This window comes from Sitophilus oryzae, unplaced genomic scaffold (assembly GCF_002938485.1).
Source record: "Sitophilus oryzae breed Bouriz unplaced genomic scaffold, Soryzae_2.0 scaffold_357_pilon_pilon, whole genome shotgun sequence".
Lineage (NCBI taxonomy): Eukaryota > Metazoa > Arthropoda > Insecta > Coleoptera > Curculionidae > Sitophilus > Sitophilus oryzae.
The window spans coordinates 2,035,034-2,057,598 of NW_022146926.1; the positions used below are offsets into that span (position 1 = coordinate 2,035,034).

Consider the following 22,565-nt stretch of genomic DNA (forward strand, 5'->3'; position numbering starts at 1 on the left):
AAGATAGGGCTCATATTTTTTTTTATATTATGTACATGGTTATGGCACGGTTATGGTTTATGGTTCTTCTTATTCAAAGGGTTCTCTGCATCTTATCCTGTTTTTAATCTGTGGTCGTTGTGATGTCACTCGGTCACTGTCATCTGTCATTACTACTGACATCTGATATTGACAGTTCACAGTTCAAAGGACAACATAAAATCTGAAAAGAAAAAAATAATTTTAACAATAGCTATTAACACTGATTAATATGTAACAGTTTATTGTTATAGTTTAAGAAGTTTTTTAAGAACTCAGAAATCATATTTTTCATAATGGATCCCATGAAGTTTTACAATAACGATTTTTAACTAATAAAAACAACGGCAATTTTGATTTAATTTCAATGGCAACAAGAAATAAACCAGGAAGTAAACATGATGACCACAGCGTTGAGGTACTGTATAAATATATTTTCTTATTTTTTGTTATAAAAAAATTTGAAAAAAAATCAATATGCCTATGGTTTAACAATTTTATGTCATCTTTAAGTCATTACATCAAAATCATTGGTAGATATTGAGATGTTTTATTTTTAATAATGGACTGTTATAGTAGTTCAACATCAGAATGTGTAAGACTATTTAATACTGCTTCTGTAAATTTGTATTGTGTTTAACGAGATATATTTTTAGACCCTTGCAGAAGTATTTCGATGCTTCATTTGCATGGAAAAACTGCGCGACGCACATCTTTGTCCTCACTGCTCAAAACTGTGTTGCTATGTCTGCATAAGAAGATGGTTGACAGAGCAAAGATCTCAGTGTCCCCACTGTAGAGCCTCCTTACATTTACATGAGCTGGTTAATTGTCGATGGGTTGAAGAAGTAACACAGCAGTTAGATACTTTACAAGCTGTGAACGTAAATGGAAGCAGAGTTGATGAAAGCGATAGAGACAAGTATACTTTTTGTGATTTTGTTAAATTGTGATATAATATTGTACAATATATATTTATAGATGTACAACTCATTTAGAAAAATTATCAGTTTACTGTTGGACATGCAGATGCTGTATTTGCCATCAATGTGCCCTATGGGGTGGAACTCATTCAGGTCATACATTTAAACCTCTGGATGAAGTTTATGAGCAACATGTTACCCAAATTAAAGACGAAGTTGCTCAGTTACGACGGAGACTAATGGAATTAATAAGCATCGTCCAAGAAGTGGTAAGTTAGAATTACAAATATTATTGGAATTTATTTTTGAAGAAAAATATGTTTAGGAAAGAAATGTTGAGTCAGTTAGGACAGCTAAAGATGAAAGAGTTAGGGAAATTAGGAACGCTGTTGAACTAATGATTGCAAGATTAGACTCACAATTAAAAACCAAACTATTAACTTTGATGGGGCAAAAGGATACTTTAACTCAAGTATGTACAGTTATTTGAACAATTTTTTATAATTTTATATAATATAACTTAACTTTTGTTTAGGAAACGGAACAATTAGAACATTTACTACATGAAATTGAACATCAAGTGCATACATGCTCAAAATCTGTTCTAATAACAAAAAGTTCTGAACTATCTAGAATGATTCATAATATTCGTAAGAAACCAATGACAAGTTTTGTTACAGCTCCAGTTCCTGCAGATTTTCATAGGTAGAATAAATCAAGAGGATTACATAGATTCAGGTTAATAAACATAATTATTTTTTTGTAGTGAAATTGTGCCAGGCTACAGCACCAGTACTTTCGTAATGCACGGATTTACCCAGTTACAAAGAAAAGCAGATCCAGTGTACTCTACACCGTTACATTGCAATGGACTTTGCTGGCGACTGAAAGTATATCCAGACGGAAATGGTGTAGTTCGCGGAAACTATCTTTCCGTATTTTTGGAGTTGAGTGCCGGCTATCCAGAACCTTCAAAGTATGTTTAAAGTATAACATTAATAATGTTGCAGTTAATAAAATTTAATTTCAGATATGAATACAGAGTGGAGATGATACATCAAGCTAGTAGAGATTCTAATAAAAATATCGTAAGAGAGTTTGCTTCCGATTTTGAGGTTGGTGAATGTTGGGGCTACAACAGATTCTTTAGATTGGACTTACTGGCTAGTGAAGGATATTTAAATGTTGCACTTGATACATTAGTTCTAAGGTTTGTATAATTACCTAGATATACAGGGCCTCGCAATAGTTCGTTGGGCATCTGTAGCTCCTAGAATAAAAAATTTGGGGATTTTCTTTAAGTACAAACCTAAAGTAAGTTCTAGGATGGTGAGGAAAATATTTTAACTTCTCTAGGGTGGCTCAAAAGTGTGAGTGGATCGGGATGATTTTTTTTAAATGGAACACCCTGTATATTATTACATTTTTGGTTTGGTTTGGTTTGGTTTGGTTTGGTTTGGAACGAAACTGTCGAAATATATTTCCAAGTTTTATATTCTAGCTACAGATTCACGACGCACTTATGCCGGACCCTGTATATTTTTTTTTTGAATTTTGAAAATCTGTTATATTTAGATTTCAAGTACGGGCTCCAACGTTTTACCAAAGATGTCGCGATCAACAATGGTACATCAATCAGTTACAGACAGTTCAAAACCAGTATATTTCTCAAATTAACGAATCGAAAGAGGTATTTTTCTCCTATATTTAACGCGTCGTTTCTCAACATTAATTTATTCTATTCTGTTAACAGCGTTTAGCTGCGGAAATTTCAAGAAATGCTGTGGCCGCCACGTTGGGCGTTAATTCTCAAACTGACCTCGCCAATGTGGCTTTGGTCAAGAGCATGTACGCGTTGCAATCTATTCCAACGTCGATGACCAACGATGTGGCAATTGATAGTCGGGCAATCCCCTCAACCTCTCAGTGCAATGTAGCGGAAAAGTCGTATTCGACAGATCTCACTAATTTTGGTAGAAATATAGGCGCTGCGGCTACTTGCAGGTAAGTTTATAGAATTGTATGGTTTGGTTGTATATTTCTTAAATATAACTAACTAAACATTAGTTCCCTGCTTTTTAGACCTTTAATCATTTCTGATTCTGAGATATGTTATAACAAAAATACCACCATCTTTGTTGGATTGTAGTTGTTGTTTTAGTTTTAAATAAATAATTATACAGGGTTGTTCACCACATACGACACGGAGTATTGTAGCTAAACGATAAGATTTTTACAAATTGTAAGTTCTGGGTTCCAAATAAGTTAAAAATATTATAGTTGTGGTTTTTAAAATGGAACACCCTGTATATTATTCTATTTTTATATTCTACGATTGAAATAAAGGTAAATTTGATTAAGGTTTATCACACTTAAACGTTACCGTTTTTGAAATATTTTCAATTTTATGAAATTGCAGTAAAAATTTAAGGCTTCATTTCTCCAAGGGTATCAAAGTTTTTAATACTAAATATTTACTGGAGATTATTTATTGATCAGATATTGTGTTGCAATAATAAAAATTTTACTAGGCCTTCTCAGTCGCCAGACTTAAACCCAATTGAACACCTTTGGGAGCATTTAGAAAGGAAAATTCGGTTAAGGGCTATTCACAATGCGACAGATTTGTGGGAGATACTCCAAGATGAATGGCAGAACATTCCTTTGGAAATTTGTCAAAACCTTGTGGATTCCATGCCAAGAAGATGTATAGCAGTCCTTCAGGCCAAAGGTTACGCTACCAAATATTAGATTTTAGGATTTGTTTCTTTATAAAATTTTCTTTCCATACTTTTGTCCACAGTAATTTTTATGGTTTTTATTAAAAGAAAAATAAGAAATTATTTTTGAAAATTAAAACTAAATATCCATAAATTACAAAACGTTGTTTCATTTAATACATTTAAAATAAGTTTAAAAAGAAAGTTACACAAAATATTTTAAAAAAAAAATCCTTCCATACATATGTCCATCACTGTATGTCCTAAAATGTTTAATTTTGGAGACAGGGTGTAGAAGTGTCATTTTTATTTCGATTTTTTCCAAATAATTTCTGAAGTACCGTCAATATTTTGATGAAAATTGGTGTCTGGGAGTTTTTTGACATGAGAAATATTTTTCGAAAAAAAGAACGGCGTCTCAGTGGCCTTTGAAACGACAAGCGATGATTATTTCCGTCTATCGATGCTTATTTTCAGTTGTGATTTGGTTTTTAAATAAATAACCATGTCGATATTCAAGTTTTTGGATGATTTGGATTGAGATTTTTTGAAAAAAAATATTTCGAAAAAACAGTACCGATGTCATTTCTCTCTCTCTTTGAATAATATGATAATTTTTTTTCTATTTAAATCTGATTTTTTTGGTGGATTTTTTTCATGGTGGTTACAGAAAACATATAGAATACAAAAAATACAAAGAGTGTGATAAACTTTATTTTTATATTCAACAATTTTTTTCAAACATACTGATTTAGAATTTATGTATGTTACAGTACTGCTCAAACAAAGACTGTTTCTACCGGCGAATGCCCCTGTTCCTCAAAAGCTCAACAAAATGGCGCTAGTAGCAGCAGTTCAACTTCGGCTTCCTCTATACAAACCCAAATAAACAGCAAAAAGTCGAACGAGTCCCATAACCAGGAATCCCCGCATAGGATTTTAGGCTTGGGCGTTTCCCTTAGCTCTCCAAATTTATTGAATTCCACAGTTTCTTTGATGTTAAGCAGTAGTAGCAGTGAAAGTGTAAGTAGTGTTTTCTGAGATAAGATGATCGAAAAAAAAGGCGTCAGCGATGGCTATGAAATGAAGATCGCTATCGTTTTATATGTAAAATTGTATGGGGAATGTCATCGATATTCATTTCCAAGTCAACTGGATGCCGTTTCTTTTTCGATCATACGGTATATAACTCGTGAAAATTAAACCTCAATGTACCGTTCAAATGAACTACTAATGTTTAAATACCAGTTTGTGATATTTATGTAACAGGAATGGCGTTATATATATTTAATTCATGTTACTTACTGTTGTATTTTGGTACAGTCTTATTGCTTTGGGATTTTACCACAAAAAATTGCAGAAGTAGCAGTGAATGTACTGTTCAAAAATGATTTATCGATTTAATGGTTGTTGTTTATTATTATTTTTTTTTTTGAATTGGTGAAAATCAAACCTCAACATATGGTTGAAATTAACTACTGATATTTTAAAACCATTCTGTCAGTAGCGGCTCGTGACCATTAGAACTGATGAGGCGACGCAAACGCGGACGGAAACAAAAAGACGGGGGGAGGGGTCTAAGCTGCAACAAGTTTAATTTTTTTTGTTCCTCAGATATAATATGTTTGAAGGTTTAACCTACTAAAAATGTCATAAGAACTTTTTTTTTGCTTTTATGTGTTTATTTTCTTTTTGTTTTTTAAGCAGCTAAGCAACAATAAGCTAGAGATTTTTTTGCTCCTCAGATATAATAAGTTTGTAAGCATAACTTATTAAAAAAGTCATCATCGGAACTGTTTCTTTATTTTTTTTTTCTGAGTATATAAGGGTAACCAACAGCTCCTTTTCAATTGACAAACCAAATAAAGACAAAGCAGAAATTCTATCTTGTAACATTGTATTTCTTAAGTAGATTTTATCCGTTTTAGACAAGAAAAATCCCGCTCGGCTTGAACACTTGTAATCGGGATTGTTAATTTGTCTTTTTATCATTTGCTATAATACTTATCTGGGAAGTAGGTCTGTTTCCCTGTAAGACCTCTCGCTTTTCATCCTCCTGTCTTCTGGAAAACGGGGTTTCTAGAAGGGACATCACAATGTCATGTACATGATTCATTTTAAAGTCTGATTATTACAAAATAAATCACTAAACTCTGAATTACGGCTAGATCACACTACTTGCACAAAAGCATAAAACAAACCTACCGAACAGACGTGACGTTTAGTAATTCCCCGAAATATCTAAAGTTATTTTGACCAGTATTGCGTGGATGCCAAGAGTTCATATTATTCAAATTTATTCTATACTCTCTTCGATATACGATATTATTTCCATAATTATTGATGGGGTATTTCGTGAAGATCAATTAATAGATTAATTTTAATTACAAAGAGCATTATAATATCGCATTATCCAGCCATATCAAGCACGAACTATTTTTGAACTTAACAATCAAGTTTGTAAAGAATGGATTTTTTTTCATGAATCTGGCAACAGCGTTGCACTTAAGCGATTTGGCTGTCGCCTCTGCAGCAGCTAATTTCACGCTTTCCCTCCGCTTCCCCGACCCACTGATTTCAATGTGTGACGTTTTAGTTCATTGATAAAAAAAGGTCGGCAGAGGCGGCAAAAATTACGCCTCAGGAACGCAGAACGAAAAGATGCATTGTAGTCCAGTTAAAACAGAAACGATATGGCGGGATCGGTTGGTTTAGACCGGTCGAAAAGTAAAAATCTTGGTATATTTTAATAAAATTATTCAATATTAATATTGCTATAATATAAATATACGATTAGCTGGAAATAAATTTGTGTACTACTAAAGGCTAGAATTTCGAGGTGAGGCGGCGCCTCAGTTGCCTCACCTGACGGGCCGCCACTGCATTCTGTTATATTTTATGGATAAGAAATGGTATAATGATCGAAAAAAACGGCGTCCAGTTGACTTGGAAATGACGATCGATGACATTCTCCGTATAATTTTGCCTTTGAATAAAAATATTAAGGAAGGAGTATAATGCTATCTATGTATTCGTGCAAGGTAGACAGAAAAAGGGCCCTAGGGTGGGGATCTACCGGAATTTAAGTCGGCCATTTTAGGAACCCGTCGCTTTCCTTAATATTTTTATTTAAATTCAAAGGTGAAAATCAAAAATATTGTACGGTTCAAATGAACTACTGATATTTTAATACTTTTTTTTTTATTATTATAGACGATTGGAACTATATTATTTAGTATTTAATTAATAATTATTGTTTATTATTCATTTTCTTCTGTGTTATTTTGTTACAAAAAATTCTCAGTAATATCGGTGAAAATATAAGTAGAATTAGAATTAGAATTTAGAATAAGTGGGAGGGGGGTTAATCTCTTCGACCTTAGAGATCTATTGTGTCCCCCTTTCTTGAGTTATAACTCATCATACAGTCCCAGGACTTCCTACGGAGACCCGTGTCCCTCACAGTCGAGGAGCTACGACCCAGGCCGGGTAGACGAAACGGTAGCTTGTGTCGCCTGTTGGGTTTAGAGGTAGGAGGTAGGCTCCCGACCCTTGGAGGAGGTGGTAGCTTGTATGCCACTTGCGGAGGATGGTCTCACGCAAGTGTCAGCCACCTCTCCTGTAGTTCTCTTTGGGTTTGGCCCCTTGGAACTTTCATTGTTACTGTTCCCAGTGTCGCTAGGGGGTTTCCCCACAGCTTCACCGGTGATGTTTTTATTACTATTATTACCAGATCTCATAGTGTTCCTATGAGTCGCTAGGGACAGTCGGTCCACTTCTACAGAGCCCCGCATGTAGAAGTAAGGGGTAAAATACAATGGGGTGCCCCCCGGTGCCCCAAGGTTGAGGCTGTCCGTAGCCCCGCCCGGTATCGTTATATGTCTTGGTGCAATTCCCTGGCCACGACACTACAGTCAGGGACAAGACGATGAGTTAGATGCTTCTTAGACCAAGCCAAGTGCTAGGGGGGATTCCCCCCAGCACCTGACCAGGAGCTTCCCCACCAACGACAAGGTCTTGCATCTCCTAGGGGAAGGAAAATATAAGTAGTTTTTTGAGTATTTCTCATACATAATCGGTGAATATCAAACCTTAAGTACGGTTCAAATAAACTACTGATATTTCTGTACAAATTTTGTTCTATTTAAGAAACAGAACTGGAGCTCTCTAGCTTCATCGAGAACCCCGCAATTAGTGAAATAAATTAGTGGTTTCAATTACACTTTATACTTTTTAGTTTACGATCATTCACAATGTCTAAAGAACACGATTAAAATTAATAGAATATCCTAACAGCTTGCGTTAGCCAGTTGTATCCATAGAGAAAGCCTAATATTTAGCTTATAAAACAATCGGTATATTGTGAGACAGGAAATTGTAGAGACAAACAAGCCCTATAACATAGGATACAACATTTTAATGAACAGTGCTTTGCATAAAATCAATAAAGTGAAAAATATACGAAATAATATACACGTACTGATTTCTTTCGAAAATCGACAACTATGAAACTATGAACCCTTCCCCGACACAAACGGTACATTGTGAGACAGGAAATTGTAGAGAGAAACAAGCCCTATAACATTATTTATAAAATTTCGTATAATTAGGATTTAAGCGAACCTGAACCACTGATGGAAGAATTTGAACAGCAAGGAGCAAATTTGATAGGCACCAGTGAAAACTCTAACGACGAAAACGATGTCGACTTGGAGACAATGTCAGGTCAGTAGAAATCTACTTATGTGTAGTTATTATTTAGATTTAAAGTCTTTAGTAACTTTTTTATTCGTTATATCCTACTTAAACGAAAGAAGATAGCGGTAAGTTTTAACAAATATATAGATTTGAATTAGGTTGTTTCTTCCAGTGCTTGTTTTATTTATTATTTCGGTTGTAATCCCCACACGCGTATGAAATTTTCGCAATCCTTTATATTACTTTTGAATCATTATGATATTTCTTATGATATGATATTCAGCTTAGCCTGTCCAATGTTCTAGTAAAGATTAAATGACAGGAACAGTAGATTGTTTTTTCTTTTATTTTTTGGATGAGATCTGTCGAAATTATGAATTCTCTAGGCTGGAGGGGCTATATCTACAATCATTGACTGGCCATCCATAATAGTTGAAGTATATTTTAAGTTAGTTAAGCCGAATAAATACCAGTTCTAAAGTTTCTGTGCCACAATAAGGGTTACAGCTATCATGAGATAACATAAAAATTAAAAATTAATCATTGTTAAGCACTAGATAGCGTATACAGGGTGTTTCAAAAAACATGTGCCATCTCTCGTGGGAAGATTCCTCACATAAAAATAAGATTTATTTTTCATATCAACATAGGTCCTAGGGCCGCTTCTGCTTTGTTCTCTTTGATGAGATAAACGCAATTTTATTAATCACAATTAATAAAATTAAAATTAACATAAAATTAATAAATTATATATTTTATCTAATTTATTATTAAATATTATTACTATTAGTCCAGGCTATAGCAATTTCAAATAAAAAAATAATGATATTTAAGATAATTACAAAAAATCTAATTTTAAAAAGTTTTAACATTCTCTAACTCTAAAACTATGCATTTCCATACCCATGTTTATAGGAACTTTTTTTTATATTTTTTGATGAGGAATCAATGAGTACTTATTTAAAACTTTTGCAAGTTAATGATATTAAAATTGTGTCAAGTTGCTATTAGACTTGGATCAAGGCAAATTAATAAAATTACGTTTATCTCATCAAGGAGGCCGAAATCGACTAAATATCAAGAGACAACTTATAATCGGCATTAAATTGCTTACACTATTTCGCTAACAAGAGAAAAAAAAGTCAGTGGCGTACATGTTTTTTTTTTAATATTCCAGTGATAACCTATATGCACGTCCCTGGTGAATATGGCGACAGTTTTTTAGCTAACAAAATTTCATTTGAAACGCTAGAAGTATTGGGAAGAAAATTATAATAAATTGATAAATTATTAAGATTTGAACACCCTGTAGCTACGAAACAAATCAGAATCGGACCTATGTTGATATGAAAAATAAATCTTATATTTACGTGAGGAACCTCCTCACGAGAGATGGCACATGTTTTTTGAAACACCCTGTATAATGTTAAAAATTATGCGAACTAACAAATTTCTGTTATAACTTATTTACTCGGATATATGTCGTATATTGTGGTAGTGTTTCTGAGTATCTATAAAGATATGAAGGTACTTGACGCCATCTTGATAATGGGGTCTTTCACAAAAAATAAAATACCCAAATCAAGGACAAAATCTGAAATAGAAGACTATTTTCAGTATATTTATCCAAAAAAAATAGTTCCATAACATGGAATAATTTTTTTATAGGCTCTCAAAATTGCTTTAATTTGAAATAATTTTAAAGTGCCAATTGATGACGTATGAAAAATATGCCCGATCACATTGCAGAACCGTGCTCGTGCGCCAGCCAACAACTGGCAACATTGCGACTTGATTTGACCAGCACCACCTCAACTCAAGCCCAATCAACATGATTTGGGCAGGGCAAATATGGCGGCGAAGGCAGCGCATTATTAAATTTTTACCTTTAACCTGAAAAGCCGGTAGTGGTTTCTAGTTCCGATTGCATACCAGAAATAATTTATTATCTCTAGTTTGTTGTGCTTCTGCAACACGTTTTTTTAGTTCTTAGTGTTCAGTGCATGGTGTGATCAGAAAATTGTGATAAAATAACAGTGTAATAAAAATCCAAACCAGACATTCCACATAGGGAGCTTCAAACTTTTGTGCTTGTCGTACTCCTCTATTATTAATTATTTTAAGGTAAGAACTAGAAGTATTTATTAAGATATTACACCTAAATGAGTAAAAAGCCTTCGCCGCCAGTCTGCATAGTACTTTATAATGGTTACTTACAATAATAAAAAGATAGGTATTAAAGGGTAGGTTTTAACAGCATACCTTTTACATGCTCTGGTTTCAAATTGTCACGGGAATTATAGAGGGGGTCCCAAGGTTTCTGCTGCTGGTTATATTCCCCAAAAATGACGACCTTCGTAAAAAATTGTTGACAGCTATTAAAAGAGATAATTTCACTCCTACTAGTAGCTCTCAGGTAAGAAGTGCATTAAATATGCCTCAAAAAGGCCAAAGGCCAAAGCCTCTGTTACCCTAGTGAGGATGTAGTTATGGCTACTGCTTACACTTACCTCCCTATAAGTAAAATATTGGAAGAAGAATCAAGCTTTTTACATCAAAAGATCACACCAAAGATATTGAGAAACATTGACATTTGAAAATATAAATGGCCTGGATATAAGTCTTTTTTAGGTCACAATTGCCCTCACATACGTCAGGGATTTTATTATTAAATCCATCTTGTTCCAAATACAGAATATCCAATATTTTATTGAAGAACTATGCAAAAAAAAAGGAATGGCGTCTTTACCACAAAGACAATGCCCTATGTAAAGAGATAAGAGTAAAGAAACTAAGCTAAGCGTAGATTTTACTCACGAACCCCAAAAAGGTATTTCTTTTTTTTTCTATATAAAATCTTGAAACACATATTATATTTTTTATTTATCCTCACCTATTATAGTTTAAATTTATTCCCATTTGTGTAATGCTGCAAAACATAGAAAAAATATTCCATATTTTTTGACCCAAGCCAGTGTAGTTTATAATTCCAGGAGCATTTACCAAGGCTTTTACTAATACAAGTAACTTCCTATACTGTCCATAATCGAATATATTTATCAAACGTTCAGTAAATTCTAAACTATGATAGGTAAGTGTTTGCAATTGAATATTTAGTTTATATTGCTATTTTCTGTCATATATTTCTGGTTATTTCTTTTTCCGATTATTTTGAACACCCTATATATGCTACCTTAATTTGGAATATTTTAACACTGTCTATTTTCTGAGAAAGCAGACCTTTTTATAAAAAGTAACTAACTGATGTTTTCATAAAAGTAATAATACAAAAAATTCCATACTTATGTGGAGAACTTTAGACTCCCTGTATCACAACCCGACATTTGTGTGAAAAATGTCTATTTGGAAATAAAACAGGTTTTAAAATACGCGCCAAATAAAGCACTTCTATCTCCGCCATATTGGAAAAAGTTGAATGGCCTTGTGTGGAGGTGGTGGTGGGCCAGCATGGTGGCCCGGCCGCTGCCGTGTTGCCGCTTTTCAACATGCCAGGTGTGACGTATTAAAAATAAAGTGCGGATTTTTATTCTGGACTTTTTTGTTTTTATTTATTTTCTTAAGAACGACTTCAAATTTTTCGAAAGTGAGATAGCAGAAAATTCTAGAATTAATTGCTTTATTCAATTATGCTAATTCCAAAATATAGTGAAAGCCTATTATTATTAAATTAAAAAAAAATGAAATTGATTCAGAAATCAGGCTGCCAATTTTAATTTAGAAGCTAATAATAATTGTATAAGGAAAAAAATGTTTATACAATTATTATTAAAATAAAATGTTTCAAATATATGATTTTGTATGACTTTTGTCAAGACTATACTTACTTCAAAACAAACCTAGCTTTAAGATTTTTAGGGTTTGCGAAACTTTCACGCTGGTGTGGGATAGGCATTATATCCATTATGACGTTTGGTAACCCTTATATTAAGTTACTCAGTAATAAACTTAACGCCTAGGTCATGGTGATTGCGGAAATGTTTCCTGCGATTCGTTCGATTGTCAAAGACCAGAACGCGGTAGTCAAGTGGCAGAAAAAGATACGGAACCTTCAACTCCTTTTGAAGGAATTTCAGTACAAGGATAGATCGGAAATAAGACACGTATCATATTTTTATATTATACAGTTTTATTAAAGTATATTAAAAACCATTTTTCGGCGTATACTTTTTCTTGTTTTCTTACTTTGGTCTGTTTTGATAAAGATATTATTTTAACGTGATAAGTATTGACAGGTGAGAAAGGTATATTCTTGGCTAAATTTTATTTTTTATATCTCTTTTTTTTTAGCTGAGTGCTTCTCTCTTAACTATTTTAACAAATTTATTTATTTAAATAATAATATTTATATAAATAGAGCCGCTATCTTAAGGAAGATAATGGCAAACCGCTTTGAGTATACAGGGTGTATCAAAAAAATGTGCTATTTCTCGCGGGGAGATTCCTCATGTAAAAATTAGATTTATTTTTCATATCAACATAGGTCCGATTCTGCTTTGTTTTGTAGATACAGGGTGTTAATAATCTAGTCTGAATAATCTTTTGATTTATTATAATTTTTTTTCCAAGTACTTTTAAGGATTCGAATAAAATTTTGAGGGTAAAAGTTACTATAAGTGCTACATATTTTAATACTAAAAAAGTGTCGGTAAATTCATCAGGGACGTGCATATGGGTTATCACTGGAATATTTTTCAAAAAAAAACACGTACGCCACTGACTTTTTTCTTTAGATATCAAAATTGTATACGCCGGTTTAATGCCAATTAAAAGTTATCTCTTGATATTGTGTCGAATTCGGCCTCCTTGACGAGATAAACGCTAAAAGTACTAGGAAAAAATTATAATAAATCGAAAAAATATTAGGTCTTTAACACCCTGTAGCTACGAAACAAAGCAGAATCGGACCTATGTTGATATGAAAAATGAATCTGCTTTTTCACATGTTTTTTGAAACACCCTGTATTTGCCAATCTCAAAGAAGATAAACTATTTAGCTCAGAATTACTATTCACGCAATGTTAAAATTTTACCTATTTTAATTTAAACCACTGTATATAGTTCTCACTCGCCTACCTGGCGTTATATTTCTTACATTTGCCTATTTTTTTTTTAATTTTTACTATAGAGTAGTTTAGAGATGGTGCGAGGAAAATCGGAAAGGTTTCTAAAATATTTTTTAAACCTTTCTATTGCAGGCGAAAACGATGTGGAGTATGCTGAATTTTCTATGAATCAGGGAATTATGCTTAGAGATTCTAGTTCGACAGCTAGTAGTTTTGCTGGAGCTACAGCATTATCCCCCTCCACGTTAATGAGTAACAGTTTTGAAGAGAAATTGAAGTTGATGAGTTTGTTTGATGAGGCCACTAATAAGAATGGCAATGGAAAGTCGGTTAAAGGTTAGTTTTCATTATTATTCTAATTATGCTTTTTTTTCTTCGTGTATTTTTGATATAAGATAATAAATTTACCTTTCGTTTTAATAGAACGCCATGTATAGTGTTTTTTGTCAGATATACACATTAACAAAATAACAATTTATACAAATAAGCTTTATATCATAGAGTCGTCTCTCTAGAGGGAGAATATAAAGTAATCGCAAAACATTTTCCGATGCACGTCATCAATCATTTCGACATTGACACTAAAGTAAATGAAATTTTGACAAAAATGTTTAAATTGGTTGTATAATTTAAGATACCGAGCAGCTCTTCATTTTACTTTGTAGAGCAAATGATTGCATCCATAGACTTAAAATAAAATATAGACTACACTATTTACATCTCAACGCGGACAGACAATATTTTTTGTACACATGTTTACTTCTGGGTACAGTCGACCGAGCCTTCCTCATCCAGCCTATGTTGTCACGTCTTTAATATTATCAATATTTTTTTTCTTGTTATACACATATATTGAGATATTAATACTACAGTTTAATAAAGTAGGTTTTAGTATTCCATAGATGTATTAAATAGTCCTTATACTACTAAATTATAAGTCGGATACTGTTTAAAAGGATAAGTTCTTTACAATATGACAACACCGATTAGAGGCGAGGGAGCCTATTCATTCATTTATTACCTTGTAGTACGTGTCGCACGTGTGCGGTAAAGCTTTGTTGCCGCTATCTCCCCGGCTGTATTAACGCATTTTCTTAGCTTGTAGTGCTTAAGTGTTTATTTTATTGACTTTTTCTGTTCAAGAACTATAAAATATGGTTCGCCAGTGCCAAATTTGCAAGAAATTTGTCTTAAATAATCCATTTAAGTCTTGAAACGACTTTTGACCGGTAGGCAACTCTCAATTTACCCATTGGGAGTCAGTGGCGTTGTTGTAGAAAGACGCTTATTTAGAAAATATTTTAGTAAAATGTAAAATCTGAATTTTTTCTCTTACATTACATTATTTACTTACTTACATTGTAACAAAATCATAATTATAACCCTGTTAATAATTAATAATGTTTTTATTAAAAATATATTCCGGTTTATTCTAAAATTATCTTCAGAATCTAAAATAACATACAAGAATTTTAAAATGATATTACATTATGAAACAATATTTTTTAATATACCGGGTCGTCTCAAAAAGTGGCTCACCCCTATAACTTTTTATTTTTTCAGATAAAAAAACAGATTTGTATGTTAGTAGGTATATGACATAAATTAGGATTTATTGACGTATTCAATTGTTTTGGTCTCTTCCTGTTTCACCGAAATGATTACATCTTTTGATTTTAAAGGCACCCTCGGTATATTGCTACTTTATTCGATAAAAAATGATACTCTGAATAGAATGACATATCATATGTCAACTTTTGACATTGTCGCTTAAAACAAATCCTATTTTAAATTTCAATCCAGGGCGCCATGGTGTTGTTAAAAACACTAAGTTTTAATCAAAGGAGCCTTGGAAAATAGTTTTGATCGTCTAATGGGTTTCGTGTCTTGTCTAGGCCGGTTAAAAGATGTACAAATCGTATTTTTAATCATACATATGTCAATTTTTTCAAATGGAACAAGGGTGACTCATTAGCATATTTGGAAAAAGCATTTTTTTATGAATATATTGATACCACACACTTGGTATTTCGAGTCAAATTGTCGTTATGAACCGCGTGTTACAATTACAATTAAACCATATGCGAGAATGTCAAAAGTTGACATATGATGTGTCATTCTATTCAGAGTGTCATTTTCTATCGAATAAAGTAGAAATATACCAAGGGTGCCGTTTAAAAATTAAAAGTTATAGTCATTTCCGGTGAAACAGGAAGTGACCAAAACAATTGAATGCGTCAATCAATCCTAATTTATGTCATGTACTAACATACTAAATCTTGTTTTTATTTGAAAATATAAAAAATGATGGGGGATGAGCCACTTTTAGGACGCACCCGGTATAATAAAGACAGTACCGAGTTAAATAAATGTAGTTTTCATTTTATCCACTTCCTATCACCTTCCTTGCTTTAATGGAATAGATTTATGTTTTCTCTAATTTACATAATAAGACATCACTTAACCAGAAAAAATTACAACAATCATATATTTTTTTTCTCCCTGTCGCCGATTCTATTATATCTGTGGAATAGATCCTGTTCTGATTAATATTAGGGGTTGTAAATGTTTGACTAAAATTAATAATTTATTATTAATTTCAAAAATTACATTAATTTCGATTATAAAATTTCTTCTATAACGTGTATTTTATTATTTTTATCCTTTTTGGACTCTAAGACGTTTTTTCTAAACTTTTATTTAAAAAACCTGTCCTAAATCTTAATAAAATATAAAAAAGTTTAAATACGATATATTTTTAATTTAATTATAGCTTCATTAAAATAAAAAAATTACCCGGCTATGATACGAAGAGTTCAGGTGTACTTGAGAAACGAAAGACAGTGTTGTGTTTGTTGTCAGGGAACGACCGTTATGACAGAGACAACCTATCTATCACTCGTGTTGCACTCGTTATAACCTAAAACAATAACACAACAATAACAAGACAGTGTCTGACCGCATGTTCCAGCTATTTATGAATGAGATGCTCAGTCTATATTTTATTTTAAGTCTATGATTGCATCAGATATTTTATTTAGATTAAAGCTGCAAAAATTAGTTTAAACCGAATTTTATTATTGCTATGTTGGTCATATTGCGCCGTTTTCAACAATGTTCTCGTTTATTATTTGACAATTATCCTAATGTCAGTCATCAGTTGTTGAATCTTTGTGAGTAATTCTCGTTTTTTTTGCCTACTTTGAGAGTTTTTTTTTAATTGTACTTTTAAGCACAAACAGTTCTTTTAAGAACTAAATTTTCGAGTGTTTGTATTGCATTTCTTGAAATTGTGTGTTGAAAATATGCCGAAGCATTTAAACAGCTTAGCAAAGAGCTTGTAGCTTCCCTGATAAACTATTTTGAACGAGAACGCGACAATAAAGGACCTTTATTATCCTTGACTGCAGTCAGAGAAGTAAGTTTGATTGATAAGCACATTACACCACTTTTAAAGTTATTTCTACGTTAGTTTTAATTAAATTCTGTGATTATTAACTTGTGCATAAATAGCATCCTCTTACTTGTGGCGTTGTAAGATGTACGTCAATAAATAAATAAATAACCCATAATAACGCTTAGAATAATATTCATAATGGACTAGTTTTTGCCAATATGTAATAACTAAAATACGCTATAAAACAAATAAATCAATTAATTACTAAAATATTAGTTATTAAATTAAAAATAAAACGTAAAAATCTTTAAAAAATGATGTAATAGTGTACGCCCAAATCATATTTATTCTAACTAGCGAATCTTTAATAATGCCTACTGTATGAAGGAATTGGCAACCCTTCATTTCATTGTATCTCTGTCTATAAACTGGTTATAATGTACGTTACTTACATTTATCTTATACAGTCCACTGATTAGAATGACCAGACCTGTGTAATCACTCTGTGATTTGTGAGTGTATATTATTATTTGTACTATACATAAAAAATAAAAACTAATTAATAAGTTGGTTAAAAAAATATATATTATTTTTTTTGTTTGAAGGTTTTGCGCCGACAAATTCTACGATGTTGCTTGATATTGCTGCTCCTCCTACAAATCTAGACTTGACTATGCTCGGCCCCACCCTTTCTCGACAAAAAGACGACACGGTTCCTACTTCGAACGACAGACAGAAAAACAAGCACAGATTTAGACCTCTATTTGATGCTTCACCTTCAAGCGATACCGCATCACCCAACGAGCCATGGACTGAAACAGTACCACTAAATACCAAAGTATGTATAGTCTGTAGACCGATCGCTCAAGGTTACGTCTTCTTTACTTATATAATATCCGTTTAAAAGGGCGTGTTTTAGATCAATCAGTATTGTTTATTACAAAACAGCGCCACCAATTTTGACTTACATGTATAAGTAAAAGAAGCGCCCTCTTGAGTTTGTTTCGGCACTAAATTCATGGAGTTTAATTTTTCTTTCAGGAGTCTCCGATGGGTCCTTTAGAATCCTTCCTGCGTTCTATAAATTGTTATCCAGAGCACGATCAGAACCGGAAGAAGGCGTCGGTAGCTCAGAAGGAGAGGCGAAAACATCATGCCAAAGCAGGTCAACCTAGTCCGTTATTCCAAACGCCCTTCCCTCCACCTCCTCCACTGAGTGACAGTTTAGACAATTGTTTGCAGCCAACACCAACTGGTAAGTTTTTATTTTTTATTTAACTAAGTTATTTAGAGTATTCGTACGGCGATTGGGTTTTGATATAGCTTGAATTCTGGATAATCAGTGACATTTAAATTTCTTTAACATGTTTAAATATAAAATACTCTCACTCATAGAACTCTTATTACTTATTATTATTAACAAAACTATATTTTGAAGTTAGTCGAATTGCGAATGTGTTGAATAGAGAAAAAAAAACATAAATTTTCTTATACTAAAAGCTGGCAAAGGTTAGTTTTGGGTCGATACTTCCGTATGTAAGAAGAGTATATAATGTACTGAACAAAGAGAGGACAGTAAAAACGTTGCCAAACGTATGAAATGAACCGAGAAGCTGTGCACATTGCCAAGAGACGTAGAAGGGAATACAGCAGATTCGTCGCGGTTAACGAGTCGTTGTAATTTTCCCTATATCTTGTAAATTTTAAGCGCAAATTAGAAACACTTGTGCTTTTGGTAAAAATAAGTGGAATTGAGTTGGTGTTCGACAGTGGTCGCGCTATTAGAATTCAAAAATCGGTATCTCGAAATCCATTAGAAATGATTGTAGTTTTTTTCAAAAACTTTCTTAATATTTCTGCTATATTTTCTTCGCAGACAGTATGTGAAAATCTTTATAAATAAAAAAGTTACCCGATTGCTGAAAATTGCTATGCACTAAAAGTAAATGGATGTTTTTTTTAAATTTTTGAATGAAAAGAATATTTCTTATAAAAGATCCGAATTCAAAATAAAAAAAGAAGTTTTAATATCTAACGGGATTCTTGAGTTATCGCGTGTTATGTGTTTTTAAAAGTTGAGTTAAATAATCACGATTATAGTCTGTGAAACGAATAACTTTGAATTTGACAGTTCCCGCGGGCTTTTCTAGTGTTAATTTTATTAGGTTAGCAACTTGCGGCCATGCTGACGCAATGCCGTCTCTAATAGAACAGCCTCGGAGCGAGATTTATGATGTCACTCTAGTTAGATACTAGGGATTAATAAATCTTTTTAAAAATAAGCGGTTTGCGATCGTGATTTTACTTTACTCGATAGGGAAAGGCGTACCGGGGAAATGTGGCAACGCCGCAACACAGCACACCGTCGCATTTCTTTCACTCCGACTTAATAAGATCCCTGTGCGATTTACTTCCACACATGTAAATACCGACCCAAAAGTAAGAGTTGCCAGCATGGTATACAAGTTTTGAGAGTCTTTAATGATATTTCAGAATTTAGCTGGACTCCTCCACTTCTAAATCAAAGGCGTTTGCCGAAAAACCACAGGAAAAATCCGAACGAAAATCTACCGGTGCCAGAAAGAGATGACAGAAACGGCGGAAGGTAGGTAAAACGGAAATGCAAAGAAAAAGCAAAAATGTGTATTTTTCGTAAAATATTCTTCTATTTTTAGATCCGATCATCAACCGCGTTCTGCTTAATTTAATTTTATTTCTTAATTATTTATTAAATATTGTTAATTAATTAAATGTTAGTGTGTACCATTCCAAGAATACTATTTTAAGTTACTTTTGTGTACTTACTAATGCGCTATAAAAGCTGGCAATTATACAATCTCGACCATTGTATTATATCGACAAAATTTCTTCAGGCCGACAAAGCCCGATGCTTCTCACTGATAAGAAATAAAAATGTTTGTTTAGATAATTTTCGGTATTATTTTCTTTCCTGAATGCACATTTTAAAATATTTTAATATTCTTTGTCCCCTTGACGCTATTATAACAGTTACAAGTTATGGAAGTTCTGTTTCTTCCTAGTTTTTAGAAAATGTTCATATTTCTTTCTTCTTTGAAGGTGTAGTGTAAAGATGAGTATTAATTTATTAAGTTTAATTATAGTGTTTAGTGCAGCATTTAAGTGTGATCTACCAAAATAGTTATTAGTGTCATAATGTAGTTACACAATGGGTTGAAGGGAGAATTTGAGGCATGTGCTTTGGTACTAATAAATTAGTATTGAGTTTGAAATTTGTTCAGTGTAGAATACAAGAATAAGTAGTTGTGTAGTGTTTTTAAGAGATTATATTCGTTTATTTTGTAGTTGAGTAGTAGATGAAGGGGTATTTGGGTATTTCTTCTTTTTGTTTTTCTTGTAATAATTGTAGTAGTTCTATTAAGTATTATGATAGATACACTATATCTTCCTTCAACTTCGTTGAAAAGTGCGTTATCATATAATCTTGGTTTTCTGGTAGCAGAATATACAAAAACAAAAACTGATCAAATTTATTTGAAATTAAATTAATCTAGCCTTATTAATCAAATTAAACAGTCAAATAATAACAATAGTTAGTTTCAAAATACTATACAGGGTGAGTTTCCTACGATGTTCTCTATGGGCATCTCGGAAACTACTGGATATAGAGAGTCGGTTAATGGGGAAAGAATTGCAGTTTGGTGGGGTCATAAATATGCGCTTTTCGGATTTTTCGGAGAAGTTCAAGGCTTATTAGATATTTCGAAAAAACAAATTTTGGCTATTTTAAAACTTGTCTCTAATTCCATTATAATCTACCGTATGATCGAATAAAAACGGCGTCAACGATGGCTATGAAGTGAAGACCGCTGTCATTTTATATGTAAAATTATATGGGAAATATCATTGATCGTCATTTCATAGCCATCCCTGACGCCGTTTTTATTCGACCATACTGTATTTTAGACAAAAAGTTTTCAGATAAAAGTTGTAGATAATCACATACCTAATGAGTTTGTGTTTTCTGTTTTTTTTTCTAAAGTCTGTCATTTTTGACATATGACACAAACATATGTTTTTTTAGTAAACCATAGTTGGCCATGACTTCATAAAAAGCGCCATTTTTTAAGCTTTTCAGCGATAGGTATAATATGTTTTTTTCGAAAAATTACAAGTTATAGCCAATTCTTTTCTTTCTTGGCTAATTTCCATACCAATAATACCATGCCAATTAGTTAGCATCAAAAATGTAAAAAGTTTTATGTTTTCAAAAAAAAAAATATCGTAAAATTCGTAAAGCACTCAATTTAGAATAAAATAATCTAAGAATGAATTGATTCTTTTATAAACCTGCATTAAATCAAATTAAAATAGGTATGTAACTTTTTTTTAAATATTAATTAACAGCCAATTAGCATAAACTTACCATAAATTATAAATAATGTACCAACATATTGCTAGAAGTTATATTCTGTGGGAGTACAGGGTATACCGAACTGGGCTGCCTATATTTATCAAATAGAACACAGACCGTTAATGATTACATTAACAAAGGGGCGTTCCAACATATCGAAATAATAATTTCTTTGTTAATACTGTTTAGAATTCTTAAAATAACAGGCAAAAATAATCCACAATTTACAGTAAAATAAAAGTTTCGTTTAAATTTCTTAATCAGCTGATCACTATTAAAGTTCGCAGATATAGTCTGTGAAACGAATAACTTTGAACTTGACAGTTCCCGCGGGCTTTTCTAGTGTATATTTTATTAGGTTAGCTACTTGCGGCCATGCTGATGCAATGCCGTCTCTAATAGAACAGCCTTAGAGCGAGATTTATGACGTCACGCTAGTTAGATACTACTACTGTTGTAGAATACATAGAACAAACATCCTCGTATATGTAATTTTTTGGATTATATTCGACACTATTTTTTTCATATGACACAACACTGATGAAGGCTATAAACGTTAGCTATGACGTTTTTTTTTGAAACCAAAAAAAATAATGAAAACTTAATTAGCGTTTTTCCCGAACCTAAATCCCAAGAAAATCAAAAATTTTAGAATAATTTTACATATAAAATGACAGCGATCTTTATTTCATAGCCATCGCTGACCCCTTTTTTCCTATGATATTGTATTATTTGCAAATATAAATTTTTCAAACATTGATGCTTTCAAAATATACATATAAATTTTGTAAATGCAAATGATAATATATCACTATTAGTAGATATTGAATGTTTTTTGTTAAATTAGATCGATTTTCAAATCCCAAAATTTAAAATATATTTTACATTTTACCCATTATCTTATGTGCCTAATCATTATTTGTATATTGTAAAACATTTGCTGCATTTGTATGGTTCATAGTATATTTGCCAAAGTATTTATTACTATAAATAGGTATATATATATTGTATTTATTAACTGTATATTATGTATATTTTATGTAAACTATATCATTTTTAAAATACAAACCAAAAATACGAGGAATAATTATGTTTTCCATGGATTCTACAACATATTTATTAATCCGTGGTATCTAACTAGCGTGACGTCATAAATCTCGCTCCGAGGCTGTTCTATTGAGAGACGGCATTGGTCTGATATTTAGAAATAAAAGGCCTGATGACATTTTACTTTTGTCAATTATGACATTTCGCGTTAATTTTGCAAGAAGAGAAGAACTACATCCTTGTTTTATTATTTTCCTTTTCTATATCACGAAAGTAAAAAGAGTT

The 22,565-nt window shown here is 32.3% G+C and overlaps 1 protein-coding gene across 5 annotated transcripts in view; it reads left to right on the plus strand.

The window, feature by feature from the left end:
* The first annotated feature begins 150 nt into the window (after positions 1-150).
* Positions 151-22,565, plus strand: part of LOC115884748 (E3 ubiquitin-protein ligase TRIM37-like) — a 32,439-nt gene continuing 10,024 nt past the window's right edge. For 2 of the 5 annotated variants that reach the window (XM_030903406.1, XM_030903409.1), the window contains exons 1-15: positions 151-436; positions 675-940; positions 1,000-1,210; positions 1,267-1,413; positions 1,477-1,646; positions 1,708-1,917; positions 1,972-2,151; positions 2,517-2,631; positions 2,695-2,945; positions 4,435-4,684; positions 8,272-8,386; positions 13,576-13,779; positions 17,446-17,678; positions 17,882-18,095; positions 19,334-19,445. In XM_030903406.1, coding sequence (XP_030759266.1) covers positions 386-436; positions 675-940; positions 1,000-1,210; positions 1,267-1,413; positions 1,477-1,646; positions 1,708-1,917; positions 1,972-2,151; positions 2,517-2,631; positions 2,695-2,945; positions 4,435-4,684; positions 8,272-8,386; positions 13,576-13,779; positions 17,446-17,678; positions 17,882-18,095; positions 19,334-19,445 — 2,729 coding nt within the window. In that variant the 5' untranslated portion in view covers positions 151-385. Of the gene's footprint in view, positions 437-491; positions 614-674; positions 941-999; positions 1,211-1,266; positions 1,414-1,476; positions 1,647-1,707; positions 1,918-1,971; positions 2,152-2,516; positions 2,632-2,694; positions 2,946-4,434; positions 4,685-8,271; positions 8,387-13,575; positions 13,780-17,445; positions 17,679-17,881; positions 18,096-19,333; positions 19,450-19,515; positions 19,631-22,565 lie in introns of those variants that run through there. The other 3 variants (XM_030903408.1, XM_030903410.1, XM_030903407.1) reach the window with 3 other exon arrangements.